The sequence below is a fragment of the Myxine glutinosa genome, chromosome 1 (genome assembly GCF_964187855.1).
Source record: "Myxine glutinosa chromosome 1, kmMyxGlut1.1, whole genome shotgun sequence".
Taxonomy (NCBI): Eukaryota; Metazoa; Chordata; class Myxini; order Myxiniformes; family Myxinidae; genus Myxine; species Myxine glutinosa.
The window spans coordinates 65,993,474-66,009,409 of NC_136261.1; the positions used below are offsets into that span (position 1 = coordinate 65,993,474).

Below are 15,936 nucleotides of genomic sequence, written 5' to 3' on the forward strand. Positions count from 1 at the left end.
GGAAGTAGGCCTTAGCGTGCCCTTGTTCACTCAACCACACTCCTCCTCCCGATCGTCCAGACTGCCAATGCCCCGGTGCAAGAGCGCTACAAAATGTTCACGTGCTTGTCAATGAATCTCACTCACTCAGGAGCGCAATGAACTCTGACCGCTCGCCGTGTAATCCCGAAGCAGAGTGAGACATGAAATCGTCACTGTTTACCACCAAAGTGAGAAGATGCGAGGAAATCAAGAGGCAAGAAGAGAAAAATGTCCGGGGTGGGCGTTCCTTTATACTCAAGGCTCTGACATCATCCGTGCCTGCTCCACCAATCCAATAGTCCCATCTTAGCAGTCCTTGCACCAATCAATCCTGGACCAATCACTGCTCTTTGGGGTGTGGCCTCCCAGACCTCCCTGCTTGTGTTGCAATTGACGGCTGCGGCACCAGCGGTAGTTGAATGTCCAGGATCCGGTCGCTTTTATTTAGTGTTATAAATGCGTGAATTCCTGGCGATGTGTGCGTGCTGCTGGTGTCATAAGGAACAGAGGAAAATAACAGAGGCCAATACATACTGGGATTAATTACCCATAATCCCTAACTAATTAACATAACCCCACCCCTCGTGATGGGAATGAAGATACGCGCTTACACAAGATACGGTCTACCTGATCCCTACTTATGATACATGGTGTTTCTTCTTTTTCACGACAGTCGGAGCACACTACCTATGCAATTCTACCTGGACTAAGGCAACCACTGCCTACCCCCTATAAACGTAACAGTACCTTCTTGTTCGAATACATCATAGCACATTTTTCATTTTCTATATTTCCCTGCAAGGCCATGGGATTCCTGCATCGATGATGGTGTGTACTAGTTAGGCAGCTGAGATATCCTACAAAGTGGAGGGGATGTAACAGCGTGTAGTGTCCACAGAGTTTCAACTTCAGGGAAATCATCTCAAACTCCCCAGTCATCGCACCTCCCAGCACCAATATTGGCTCTTGCTGTGCCCTTGCTAGGGGGGAGGGGGTGAGGGGGTCAACAAAATAGCCTTCCACTACATGGCCAAAAGTATGCAGACACCCCTTATAATTAGTGGAGTTGGCTGTTCCAGCCAAACCCATTTCTGACAGGTATATATAATCAAGCACACAGCCATGCCATCTCCATAGACAAACATTGGCAGTAGAATGGGCCATACTGAAGAGCTCAGAGACTTTCAACATGGCACCGTCATCAGATGCCACGTTTCCAACAATTCAGTTCGTCAAATATCTGCCCTGCTAGAGATACTCGGGTCAACTGTAAGCGCTGTTATCATGAAGTGGAAATGCCTCAGAGGAAAAACAGCTCAGCCACGAAGTGGTAGGCCACACAAGCTCACAGGTTTCCAAGGAAATGGGTTTCCTCACAGGAAATGGGTTTCCATGACCGAGCAGCCACACACAAGCCTAAGATCACCATGCGCAATGCCAAGCGTCAGCTGGAGTGGTGTAACACTCACCACCATTGGACTCTGGAGTAGTGGAAACGTGTTCTCTGGAGTGATAAATCACGCTTCACCATCTTGCGGTCCGACGGACGAATCTGGGTTTGACAGATGCCAGGAGAACTCTACTTGCCCGAATGCATAGTGCCAACTGTAAAGTTTGGTGGAGGTGGAATAATGGTCTGGGGATGTTTTTCATGCTTCGGGCTGGGCCCTTGTTTCCAGTGAAAGGAAATCTTAACGCTACAGCATACAATGACATTCTAGACGATTGTGTGCTTCCAACTTTGTGGCAACAGTTTTGGGAAGGCCCTTTCCTGTTTCAGCATGGTAATGCCCCTGTGCACAAAGATAAGTCAATACAGAAATGGTTTGTCGAGATCGGTGTGGTAGAACTTTACTGGCCTGCACAGAGCCCTGACTTCAACCCCATCAAACACCTTTGGGATGAATTGTAACCTGCAGAAATGTTCCAACATCTAGTGGAAAGCCTTCCCAGAAGAGTGGAGGCTTTTATATCAGCAAAGGGGGGGGGGGGGGGGGGACCAACTCCATATTAATACCCACGATTTTGGAATGAGATGTTCGATCCTCGGAGTTATCATTTTGGAATGAGATGATTTTGGAATGAGGAATGGGAGGTATGTATTCTATCCATAGTCACGAAGGGCCTTTCTTCCTCTGGTCTGACTGATCCTGATGCTCCCCTTACCGGATTATCTTTCCACTCACATCCTGGAGGAAGGGGATGCGAGGCAGAGCAAAAACTCCACATTTCTCTCAGTAGGAGTTTGTACCACCTAGAGACACCAACAATTTCCCCACACACAAATCTTACATCACCATACTTTCTCCTAGGCTGATAATCCGTATTTAGTTCCCTGCCGTACATCGTAAAAAAAATTCCTTTGTGCCATTGCTTGCATACAAAAAAAAGTAAAATGGCAACCAGGACTTTGTCAAAACGTACTAACAGCATAACTTTCCACAGATGCACCGGTCTAGTCCTCTGATTGGTTGGTTGTCACCATTCCACAGATGCACCGGTTGTTGGACCATCCAACCTGGCTTGTTGTCACATGCTGGGAAATCCCATCACTCGCTCCCTGTGGCTCAAGGAGAGGCTGCAGATCCAACCTCCTAGGCAGTTCCCTCCTCAGGCCTCTGAGTTTGGAGGTACTGCCACCAAGGTGCAGCCCAGAAATACCTCTCCATGTAGCCCTTCCGATACCACCTATAACAGGTGTCCAAAAAGGGTACCAGCTCCAGGAATCCTGTGGGTACCGCCTTTGGGATTTGGCCAAATCAACCCAGGACTGTGGCCGATTTTTCACCCCAATGAGTTTTGACCACCATGCAGAACTGCCACAAGGGACACTCTGTGGTCCAGCTGAGTGCAAATATTGAGCTGGGCATCTGACAAATCGTCAGGAAAACCTTCAGGCCTATTGACCCATCCAGATTGACTAGGGGGTTTGTTTCTCCCTTCGCTGGTGAAACTATCCCTTGGTTGGCCGAATTCAACAGGTGGATCAAGTTCCCAATGGATTGTTTCTTCATTATTTTGGGAGCCATACAGTCGGTACCAAAATAAGGCTGCCAGCAATGGTCTCTGGGTCAACACTACCTCTTGACTTACAGACACACAATCCATGTCCCTCAGCCACTTTTGCACTTCAGCAATCTTCTCGCTTATCCCACTGTCACAAGTGATCAACTGCTTCTTCATGATAGCTTCAAAACCTAAATCATCCAAATGGGTTCCATTTGACCCTTTTCCAGTATAGCCTGCTTTTATTTGGCTGTGTGGGACTTCAACTTAGACTTTGCAGGCACGACCTCAATCCCCATGGGCACTAAATCACCTTCTGCTAATACCAACTCTCTGTGAGCCGCAGGCTTTAAATTAATCTCTGTGAGCTCTAACTCACCTCTGTGGGCTGTAACTTACCCTCCTCAGGCTCGAGCTCATCCTCCATGAGCTTAAACCCAGCCTCTGCAGGCTCTAGCTGCACCTCAATGTACTCCAATTATGTCTCCTCAGGTGTAAATCACATTCCGCAGGCGCTCATGCATGCTCAGCAGGTGCTAATTGACCCTCCAAGGGCTCCAACTTATCTTCTGCAGGCTGTAATTCACCCTCCATGGGCTCTAACCTATCCTCTGCAGGCTCAAAGTACACCTCTGCAGGCCCTATCTCCTGCACCTAGCCCATTAGCTCCCCATGTTGCTTCATTACTTGGATGAACACTTGATCGGCTGAAGCAAGTTGACATCTGCACTATCACGATGGAGCTCCACGACAATATTTCCTTCAATTTCCATCCCTCTGTCGACTTTTAATTTGTCAACTTTGTTTCCCCATTCCTGGAGAAAAACCCTCTAGAGAGTCTAGAGGAATGAGAATAGAATCCCAATCCTGACACCGAATGTTGCATGGATCCCAACTTCCAATAACTGTAATAGAGGCAATTAGTGACGAAAGCAGAGGATAACTCCGAGGATACTTAACCTATTAACGTTTCGCATGGACCAATGCTGGAGAAGGTGAAAGTCAACTCGTAGTCTGGCAGGGGCTAATAGCTCACCGGTTAGAAATGAAGACAGTTAAATCGACAGGATCATGCGGTGTACCACACACATCTCTTGAAGAAATCAAAAACAAATTAAAAAGACCATGGAACAAAACCCCACACGCAAAGATTGAAATGACACACGAAAGACTACCCCAGTTATGGACGTGGATGGACATACACGCACACGCACACACACACACACACACACACACACACACACACACACACACACACACACACACACACACACACATGGTGTGGTAATGGTACTTGATGAATTTGGAGTTGATGAATTAATTTGAGGTACCGTACAAATGAATGCACGATGAACTGGAAATGATGCTGAACAGGAATTGATGTGTAGAGAAGGGTTGGAGAAGAGGTTGTTGAACTGAACTGCCTATGGTAATACAAGGTATTGGCGACAAGGATGGTTACCTTGCGCTTACACCACCGGTTGCATTCCTACAAAGTCTGGGTGAGCCTCTGATACCTTTTACGTCTTGGATGCGTCTGTTCAAGAACTTTGTGCGGGTAGTAAATGAGGAGGCACTTTCTGATGTGAGGAAGCAAGCACTGCTTATACACTGCCTCGGAGCTGAAGGGAAGTGTTTATTCCATACCCTCCCAGTTGCTCAGTGGACAGTCAAGAATGAAGCACTTGCCTGCATCTGGGCAACTGAGAAATGGCATAAATTTCTGACCCCACAGAAATGGCACCTGTGGAGTTGGAAATTTATCCTGCATACAGGCCACAATCCACTGACCACTGTGCTATCTTTGAAAGGTCTTGGTCGAGCTGGAATGAGACTTGCATATTGGTCTGCACGTTTACTGTCATTTAACGATGAAATTGTATACAAACCTAGCCATGAAAATGTGATGGAAAATGGAGATTATTTATCTTGTGTGCCACTTCACATGACAGAGCCTTACCGCGAACCAGAGTTTGCAGAACTCCGTGGAACGAGAAGGTTCTCCACTCTGTAACTTCACAGTGCATATCACCAACTTTAGGCTATGAAAATCGACTGTTCTGTTCTGAATTCGGAATTGATTTCACATCCCGTGCATGGCTCTCATGGCATCATCAGCCTTTGTCATGTCAAAAGTGAACATTGTTTTTGAACAAAATAGGTTTTGTCAGCGAGCACAAAGATCGGATGAATCGACTGCTCAGTTTGTTGCTTCTTTATGTGAGATTGTGGTTAATTTCGAGTTTAGAGATCTTTTAGAGACAAAATGATAAGAGATCAGCTCGTAGAAAAAGCCCTTGCAGGTTGCACACATTAACATTTGCTTTTGGAACCAGAGCTTACATTGCAGAAAGCCCTTGTAGTGGTGGGCCAAACCCAATCAGCTATGGCAGAAGCAACAGCAATTACATGCAGAATGCCACCATAGTTCCATGTTGTAAATACAATACCAGCACGTCCCAGAGGGAAGCAATACCGATGTGATGCAGTACACAGGAACACTTCAAATGAACCTGCAAAGCCAATATTTTCACAGGCTCAAAAGGTACACCAAGGGAGAACATGCTGTCGTTGTGGATCTGCAAATGCTGAACTCGTCATTGTGCCTTCTGGAACACCTTTACTTGGCATGGACCTCTTCACTGCTCTCAAACCGAATATGGTCAACGGATCTGTTACCCCAGCATCAATGCCAAGCATCTCTGTTCACCAAACATCCGCTTGTGAAACATCTAAACCTAACTCCATCGAAACTCTAGGCTATGCAAAAGGATTTGTGCACAGAGTAAAGACAAGGCCTGATGTGATGCCAATCCAGCAGAAGCTTCGTCGCTTACCTTTTGCTGTCCGCGATACTGTCTCAAGAATTGAAACACTTAACAAGGCAGATATCATTGAGAGAATTCTCTTTTGAATGGGTTTCACCTATCGTCGTTACACAGTAGAAAACAGGAGGGATACGACAGTGTATTGATATTTGTGAGCCCTATAAATCAATCATATTAGACAGTCATCCACCCCCACATACTGAGAAGGTCTTTCCAGAACTCTGTGGAACGAGAATGTTCTCTACTCTTCATCTTCAAAGTCCATATCATCAAGTGCTCTTGCATGAAAAAAGAAAGAGACCTTATGGCTTTCATCACACAAATGGACGTTTCTGTTATTGCCGGATGTCTTATGGTCTTGTCTCTGCTCCCAGTGCATTCCAGCGAATGATGTCACAGATCTCAGTTGGACAGGAGAACATCTCGTGTAACCTAGATGACAATTGTATATGCCTAGTTCCCTGAGAAATATGAGGAACGCCTTAAAGCTGTTTTGCATCATATTGATAAAGCGGGCTTAAAACTGCATTTTGAGAAATGCCACTTCAGGAAGACAACTTTCTTTTCTGGGTCACATGATCTCAGACATTGGCACGAGTCCAAAAGCAGAACATGTCGTGACAGTAGCACAAGCATCGATCACCCCCAAAGGACGCCTCTGCTCTGCATTCTTTTCGTGGTTTAACTTCTTGGTACTCCAAATTAAATCACAATTATGCTGCATTGTGGAGCCTTTCCATGCCTTACTACTGCACAAGAATGCTGACTTCTCCTGGACCGATGCTGCACACACTCAATTTGAAAGGATGAAAAGAATAATTGTTAACAGCCCTGAACTTGCTATGTTGGACCCTACTCTGACCACATATGTCAGATTATGGACTCTGAGCAGTGCTCACTCTACTTCATGAGGTCTCCACAGAGAAAACAGTAGCATTTGCTTCACGAACACTCAAATAATGCGAACGCAAGTACCCAACAGTGGAGAAGGAAACACTTGCCTGCATGTGGGCAACTGAGAAATGGCGTACTTACCTGTGGGGTCGGAAATTTATCCTGCGTACAGACCACAGTCCACTGACCACATTAATGTCTTTGAAAGGTCTTGGTCGAGCTGGAATGAGAATTGCACGTTGTTCTGCACGCTTACTGTCGTTTAACTATAAAATTGTACACAAACCTGGCCATGCAAATGTGACTTCAGACTGTTTATCTCGGTTATCACTTCCCACCACAGAGCCTTACCATGAACCGGATGTAGAAATGGTGGCTCTTGTGTCCGGTGACTTCTCTGCTGTGGCTGTGGAACGATTCAAGCATACTTGTAACAGATGCTCTGTTGAACACAAGGTGGAAAATATGTCTCAAGAGTATGGCCTTGCAATGCAAAGTGCATTGACCCAAATGTACTTCCCTTCTTTTGCACATTCGGAATGAACTGGCTCTACATTGCTTAATTTGTGACACTCACAGTGTGATAGTGCCGACAGAACTTCAACCCAAGTTAAGCGAACTTGCCCATGATACGCAACAAGGAAGTGCAAGAACTAAACTGCGTGACCTCTACTGGTGGCCAGGGACAGACTCCCAACTAGGAATTGCCATTAGGTCCTGTATTACTTGCCAAATGCATGACAAGATAGCTCTCACTTGGGTTCTACCATTACAACCAGCCAGAGAAGGGTTGGAGAAGAAACGCCATTAAACTATTGAGGTGAACTGCCTGCTTTTGCTGTCACTTACTATACAACAGAAGGGAAAGCAAAGGTTGAAGAACCCCAGGGTCTTGTATAACCTATACCTGCTGACAGAAGAGCGAGTGGGTATAAGACAGCAAACCAGAGTATAAATGAGGACGCCATACTTGTACATACAAGTGAAGCATGATACTATCATGGAGTGATAGCCGTCCCAAGAACAAAGAGCAGCCAAGAGCCCGGCTCAGCTAGGTATGTGCACTTTTCCTCTTCACTCACGCCATACAGCAAGCATCCGCTCCCCTCCCTCCCCCACACCCAAAGCCAACCAACCACTGGATGCAAGGGATGATGGGGGTCGGAGGTGGGGGGGATCTTTCCACCACAAAGGGTCCACCAATCACCAACCACGATTTTTTTTTCATCTTGAGTGTTTTGGTGCTCCTGCTGTGAGAACCTGGTCCCACAGAGGCTGACGAATCCAGGCTCGCACATGAACTGAGGTTCCCCTCTCACTCACTGATGGAAAGCTGTGAGGAGTCCTCCAACCCCTCCCCCACCACATCCAGGTAGGAGGGCGGGTGATGTACATACCGATCTCTCCACTTGCCCGGCCTAGCCCAGTTTGACTTTGGTGGAACACTAGAAGACATATCTTAAACTAAAAAGTCGAAGATGGACAAGGTTCGGCCTCCAGGGTGAACTGCAAAAAAGACTATTTAATCTAACCACATGCATAGCACATTACATTTTCGAAATGTTCTAAAATATGGCCAAATATAAACGATATCTAGGTCTTAAACTAACTACTGTCTCTGACAACATGAACATAACAATAATGATCATTATATTAATTAATTTGTATGACAATTTAATAAAGTTGGTTTACATTGACGAAGTATATAATGTTTTGTTTCACACAGTGACGAGCCCGAAGTACCCGGTAGAGGAAGGTAGTGAAACCACCTTGAGGTGCAGCATCTCTTCTGGTGCTGATGTTGACGTGGAGTGGATGAGGGGGGAACTGTCGGTAGGAAAAGGAAAGGAAATGAAAGTTTCACAAATGGGGATCACTGATGGGGGTAAATGGACCTGCATCGTCTCCACAATGAACAAAACCCGTCTCACCATCAATCACTTTATCAACGTCTATAAACGTGAGATAATTATTTAATTATTGTCTTATTATATAATTTATCTTTAACTTCACTTTTATTCACATTTGTTATTTAACATTAAACATTCAATTTCTCGTGTTATTAAACATCCCATTCCCTCTCTTACAGGATCACATGATGGTGTAAAGAGAAGTATTTTTATAACTCCAGTTAACAGTAACATCACCTTACCAGGTGTGAATCATCACAGCACTCGATGGTATAAAGTGAATGAATCAAAATCTCTGATGAAGGATCGAGATGAACAAACAAATGGGAAATTCACAATCACCGAGGATTTCTCACTTAGAATCTCCGATGTTCGTCCCGAGGACACCGGACATTACGAGTGTCGATCTGATCGGGATATTTATTATATATCGATCATCATCGTCACAGGTAAGCTGCTCCACCTGGAGTTACCCTGTGCTTGCGAAACGGAAAGTTGGTTTAGGCATTCGTTTGTGTACGTGGGTACATGTGGCGTATGTGCGTGTCTGCATTTAAAAAATTTATTTTCTCGGCAACCGTTGGTCCAATTGACACAAAATTTTACCATAGGAGCACCTCCACCTGTATAGTTTTTGTACACCGCTCCTTTGCTCTGCCATCTCCAGGCGCTGAATAACGGCATTGCCGGGCACCAAAGGGGGCTCGGCAATGACGCACGCTGAAAGGGAGTACTCAGTTTTCACTCTGGTGGTTTGTTTGTTTTATTGTTTGTTTGTTTGTTTGTTTGTCCGGGCGATATCTCAGCCATCATTTGAGCTAGGAAGCTGAAATTTGCGCACAATAGTGAGCAAGTACTTCGTCAAAAACAATATTTTTTGTTTTTTGATTAATCAATTAATTGATTCGTTACTTAATTATTATCGATTAATTAAGTACTTATATATTTCCTTTCTCTTCTGGGCATTATCTCAGGCACCTTTTGAGCGAGGAAGCTGGGACATGACAATGACCAAGTGATTTGGCTGTAAAGGCTATTTTTGATTTGTTGATTAATCAATTAATCGATTAATTATTTAATTATTCGATTAATGACAGAAAAAGTTTTTTTTTAAAGTTTCAGATTCGGATGAAATGGTGGTGGTTTATGTGTTATATTAGCAAATTGATCAATTATTTAAATCTTTGTTGTTATTATTTATTTATTTTTATTATTAATCATTTATTTATTTTATTTCTCATCTGGGCAATATCTCAGGCACCTTTTGAGCTAGGAAGCTGATATTTGGACATCACAATGACCAAGTGATTTGACTGTAAAGGGTATTTTTGATTTATTGATCAATCAATTAATCGATTAAATATTTATTGATTAATAAATTAATTTTTTTTATGAATGACTTATTTAATAAAATTTCTAAAAGATACATCTTCTGATGAAGCACTAGTGGCTTAGTTATGCTATTAGCGAATTGATTTAGAAAATATTTTATGACAATCTTTTATTGATTTTAATTATGCAAGTAAGCAATCAATTATTGTGCACGTCAACTTCCAAATATAGTCTCTGTGAGCTGCACGGCGGTATTGCCGGCCGCCAAAGGCATCCCGGCAATGCCACGCTGGAGGATATTTATTTATTTGGCATAGGGGCGGAGTACTTTGAATGTATCTGTACTTGTTTTATTCATAATTATGACGTCATGGTCACGTGGTACGGACACCTTGCAAAAACGTTACATCTCTATATCCCCCAAACCACTCGATGGAAAAATCTAAACATGGCTCATTGTCAAGTAATCCCCATGGGGAATAAGATATGTTAATCATGTCATCGGTACCTTATTTATGACGCCATAATTCGACAGATCAGTTTCATATTTATAGAGCATGATCTACGCACCAATTATATTAGAGGATATAAATTTATGATGTCATCGCTCACGTGGTCTGGCAGCCATATTGGATAAAAAAAAAAGAAACGTTCAAAAATAGAAGTGTGGGCTCACACCAAGTTGGCACAGGGTAAGTATGCAATGAATACCATCTAGTTTCTTCAGATATTCCGAACAATCAAAGCCCACCCCACACGTTCCTGGAATTCAAAGATGGCGTCGGACAAGAACTCTTCGACCGTGCGGACCCACAATGCACCACCGGGCTCAACATTTTAATCCGAATTATTTTTCACAATCAAAATGAACATGGATCAATTAAATAGCAGTAGAACTCTAAATTTGAAGCGTAACCACTTTAATTCTTCCAAACATCATTTGATGAGTCATTGCATCCGGTAACAATCGGTTCATCAAATTCACCTCAGACATCAACTCAAACGTTGATGTCTGAGGTGAATTCAAAAAAATCAACTCGAAAAGCAAAAGAACCAATCAACCAATAACCATACATTATGAATCTACGGCATTCACCATGCCACATTAAGATTAAATTATGTGTTTGATACAGATTTAATTGATTGTATTAATAAATAAATTGAACTATAAAACACTTTCACCACCAGCCACAGTGACCCCAAACAAAGGTGCTTCTGAAGGTACTACACGGACTTTGACATGTGATCTTTCACATCCTGTACCCGATGTAACATTCGGATGGCGCCATGAAACGTACGATCATGATGTCACAAACCACTCCAGTTTCACTCTCACATTTGCTCCTGAAGACCCAAGAAAATGGATGTGTGTTCTTTACGGTGAATCAGGAAGAATTATCACAACAATCTCACAAACAATCGTAGAAGGTACGTTTTGCATCTTTGAGAATTTCTTAAGGTAAGGAGTTTAAAATCCGCACTGAATTATGTCTTTTGGAAATTTTTTTTGAGGTGGGATTTTGAATTGTGTTCTTACCTAGGCAAACTGTAACAGTGTAACTGTAGTCGTTAATTACAACAATCATCTGCATTATGACTTCACAACGTTTGCAATATTGTTTGCAATTATACACAATATGGGATAAAATTCAACAGAGCATGTTCATTTCTATTACTATAAAATATTGTTACAGACGCGGGTTTTAGATGTTATATTGACCGAGCGGTGGTGTATTTAACCGCGTCCGAACAGTTCCTCCCCGATTCCACCCGACGTTGACCCGATCGCCCCACAGATATTCAATCGGGAAATCTCTAAAGCGACCGAAAGAGAATGAAAAAGAAGAAGAAGAAGAATACGGAGGAAGAACAGGTTTTATTATACACACACAAGCAATGGATGGAAGAAGCAGTAACACAGCGAATCCTTAACTTACACTATTCATTTTTACTTAGCCCCAAGACAAACGAGCAGGACAGGACGTTCACACTTACACAGGGGATAATGCAGGCAGGTAAGGCTTGAGATGGAGGCAAGGTCGGGGGGCCGCCGTTCGCAATTCCTCGCGGTTTTGGCGGGAAACCCTCGTCGTGTATCCGCTGTGGTCGACGGCACGCGCTGGTTCGGCACACCTGCTCCTCTTCTGGGGTGGGGCCGTCTCCCTCCTTTCAGCGCGTCTCTCCAAAGCTGGTCTCCTTGCCGAGTACCTCTCCTCTTTTGCTTGGAGCGTTTCGCATCTCACCGCCTCTCTTTGGTGCAGCCTCTTTGCTCCTCTCCCAGGGTCATCTCCAGCTCATCTCCAGTCATCTGGAAAAGCAGTCCCTTACAGTCGCTTTTATCACCTCGGGCGAAATCAAGCCGCCGGCTCCGAGGCCACGCCTACCGGGTCACTCACCGCGGTGTTGATTGGCTGTTAGGGCTGGTTCACTCCTTCCCTCTCATGACGAGGTGGAGACACGCCTTTCTTCCCCAACCTTACCTCGTGGCCAATGGTGGTTTGAAGAAAACCGGCCAAAATGCGGAAGGCAACTGGAAGGGAGGTTTTGGGGGAAATTGGAAGGGCCTACGCTTATTTTGTTTGATACAATGCAAAGTCAATCTAGTGGGAAAACACATACTTAGCCTACATGGAATAAGGAAATACACTATTTAAAAGATATATCGTGACCTGCGTGTACTTTTCATGCAATTTAACTAGGACGCTGACTGCGACCATTATTTACATTACAGGGTGGTACTGTACGTTTGTAACGTTCACATTGTAACGTTCACATTCGTTACACTTCCTCCAAAATTGTTACACTTCTCAAAAACCGTTACACTTCTCAAATTCGTTACACACTTCTCAAAATCGTTACACACTTCTCAAAATCGTTACACTGCACCCCCCTTTCTTCAGGTCCGTCCTCGGGCCTATTAAACTTTAACTTAGTGTGACACGTAGGTGTAATTCCCTCTACAATTAACCTGACCCTGAGTGTGACAATTTTAAAACACAAATAAGTATGTCCCCCTATTGCATTGCATCCTGTCTAACAGACTCAAGCCCACAGCTAACCGAATTACGGAATTATTCTCAAACTATACATTTACGGTGGGGAGCATTATTTACAATGACGTGATTTCTTATTTACAACGCAACCCAGGACCTGTGTTTTGTTTTTTTTTCTTTTTAGGGAACAAGAGAAAGAAATTCCTGTTGGGAGGGAGGAGACAGCACGCATTGCATCGATGCACCAGTACCAATACCACCAAAGCACCCAAAAGCACCAAACACCACAAAGCACCCAAAAGCACCATCCAGTGCGCAGTCACCATGGCTCATAATAAACACAACAAAACAACTGGTGGTGGTCTTCTCTTTCTCTGCTGGGCCGATGTTCTTTCCGACGTCTTCTGGCTTCATGCGGCCTAGTTGGAAATAATAAAAAGCACAACTTGTGTCCATTTTTTATTTAGGGCCTCAGGGGCCAACTAAGGGTGGTCCACCTGTTTGGCATAGGTGCCACCTTACCGAGGTCCGCAAGCAAGATTCCCTGGCCACTATGGCCGGTTTCCAACAGAGGTGCCCTGCCCCAGAACCTGGGGTCCATCAAGTGGTACTTGGCCGCAGAACAGCGGTCCATAAAGTGGTACATCAACGCAATGCATGCTGGTTCTGGGAATCTCGGGCGCACAATGGCCACCTCACGCACGCTCCCATCGGCACCCAATGGCGCACAGGTCATGTGGGAGACAAAAGAAGGACAATTGAGCGAGGGGTAAGGTCACAAGGGTACACGTCAATAAGGCAATGCAAGGTGAAATGCGTACGGAGGCCAAAGTGAGAAAGCTCGTCCCTACCGTACGTCACCCCCCTGTCACCTACCCTACCCTTGTTCTCACCCCATATGTACAAAAATCTACACATTTACAAATTCGTCACTACTGTCACGTCTTCCCCATATTTCCCCTATACCAAATTCGTCTCCACAATCCCTTTACTTCAAAATTTGCCATCACCAATTCATCATCAATCCTCATAAGGAGGGAGAGATGGAATTACGCACAATGTCACACCCACGTCATGATGCGTCTCACAATCCAAACATTTGCATCATAAAAAATAATCAAAACATGGCATGGTGTGGAGTACCTGTCACCTCAGGTGAGTGGATGCAGATGGTGCGAGGAGATCCTTCATCCTAACTATCCTCTAAATGACTTTAACACACTTTACACTACCCGGGGTCTTTCCCTGCCAATCCATTGGCTAACTTACACGATGGGTTCTAATAACCAATTCCCATTGACTAACTGTGGTGCTTCTCAATTTGGGGTCTCACTCCCCCGATTCATCTCCCGGTGCTCTAGCACAATTTCTGGGCTGCGACGTGTACCTCTCCCAACAGGTCTACCCACCTGCACACCTCCACCACTGTAGTTGCCACCCGAGCTTACCTAGCTCCTCACCCTAACCTAACTACTGGGGACAGCCCCTCTCCTGGCTCTGTCACCCCATGGTGCCCTCTGGCACTGGGCTACCCGGGTCCGTCCTCCGGATCCTCGGGCCCCATCCACAACAACTACTACCGGCTCCCAGAGCCCACCTGCGGCCTCACCTGGCCGACATCCTCACAGTGGTGGAGTGCCCAAACCAACTACACACACTAACAGGCTACACGCCCAGCCATTTCCACAGCACCAACGCACCCATCCACATACCATTCTGTCACCCGCACCACAGATGCCAATATCCAACCACAATTTACCTGTACCCTCTACCTAACACTTACACTACCCGCCCCGGGTATCCGTGATGGGGGTCCACTCTTCCCCCATTCACACCTTCGCACCATCCACTCCACTCCACAATTTCCACCATTCTCACTCCACGACCATCCATTCCACTACTCCATACCATTTATTCCATACAACCATTTATTCCACACACCTGTCCTCCATTCACCTGTCGTTGCACACCTGTGCAATCATACCTGGTGCCACCTGCACCCTCCTTTCTTCCTGGACCATTTGGTCAGCACAACACGCAATCACCACTACTCCCTCATACACTGCTCCATTCACCTGTTCAGTTGCACACCTGTGCAATCACACCTGTTCCATTCTCACCTGTTCAATCCTCACACACACGGCATCATCTCAGCTAACTACTCCCCTCTGAAACTTGCGCTTCCCAGTCGTCCCTTTAAACTATTGCGCTCCCACGTCATTATAATCCACACTAATCTACCTGCGTCCCCACTACAGGTATCAGTCACTAACTAACTTAACGTCACCTAATGTCATCTTCGCTAGATCCCTACAATATAACCTAACCCACCCGGGCTAGTTTTCACTGCCATACACCCCATAAGCTATTGCGCATTTGCCCCACGTCTGTGAGGGATGGTGGATTTGCCATCCCACCACATCGGGGGTCTCTCACTATAAATTTTGCTCGTCCAAATGCCAACCAATTCAAAAAAATTTCATTTACTGCCAATTCTACTCACTTTTCGAAATTTCGTATCAATTCACTATCACTATCACGATCACCATCATCACAGTCCGCTATATCCTAGCCTCGGTGCGTCATGACATCATTAAACTCGGCTTCGTAAAGCCGAGCAATGAATTCGGGTGGTTTGGTTGCCTGCAGGTTGAATCCGTCCGGCTTTCGGTTCAAGGGAGGTGGTTTGGTTGGACCGAGGCTCCACGCACCATCTCGGCGCGGCACCTTGCGGTCCCGGGCCCGATGGCTCAATCTCCCCCGGTCGGAACCCCGTCCCCACGAGGGGGCACCGTTCCGCTTCCTCCCACTCGCCCTCGAACCGGACCGGTCGCCTCGCCCGACAAAGCGCGGACTCGACCGTGCGGGGCGGGGCCAAGCCCGAATCGGCGACGCTTCGAAGAGAAGCGACGCAGCATCGACCCGCACCGGGCCTCGCACCCCCCCACGCAC

At 45.4% G+C, this 15,936-nt stretch overlaps 1 protein-coding gene across 2 annotated transcripts in view; it reads left to right on the forward strand.

Annotated features, from left to right (window-relative positions):
• Positions 1–15,936, forward strand: part of LOC137424739 (T-cell surface glycoprotein CD4-like) — a 66,478-nt gene that overhangs the window by 28,994 nt on the left and 21,548 nt on the right. For both annotated transcript variants that reach the window (XM_068112510.2, XM_068112501.2), the window contains exons 3-5: positions 8,476–8,709; positions 8,839–9,108; positions 11,180–11,419. In XM_068112510.2, coding sequence (XP_067968611.2) covers positions 8,476–8,709; positions 8,839–9,108; positions 11,180–11,419 — 744 coding nt within the window. The remainder of the gene's footprint in view (positions 1–8,475; positions 8,710–8,838; positions 9,109–11,179; positions 11,420–15,936) is intronic.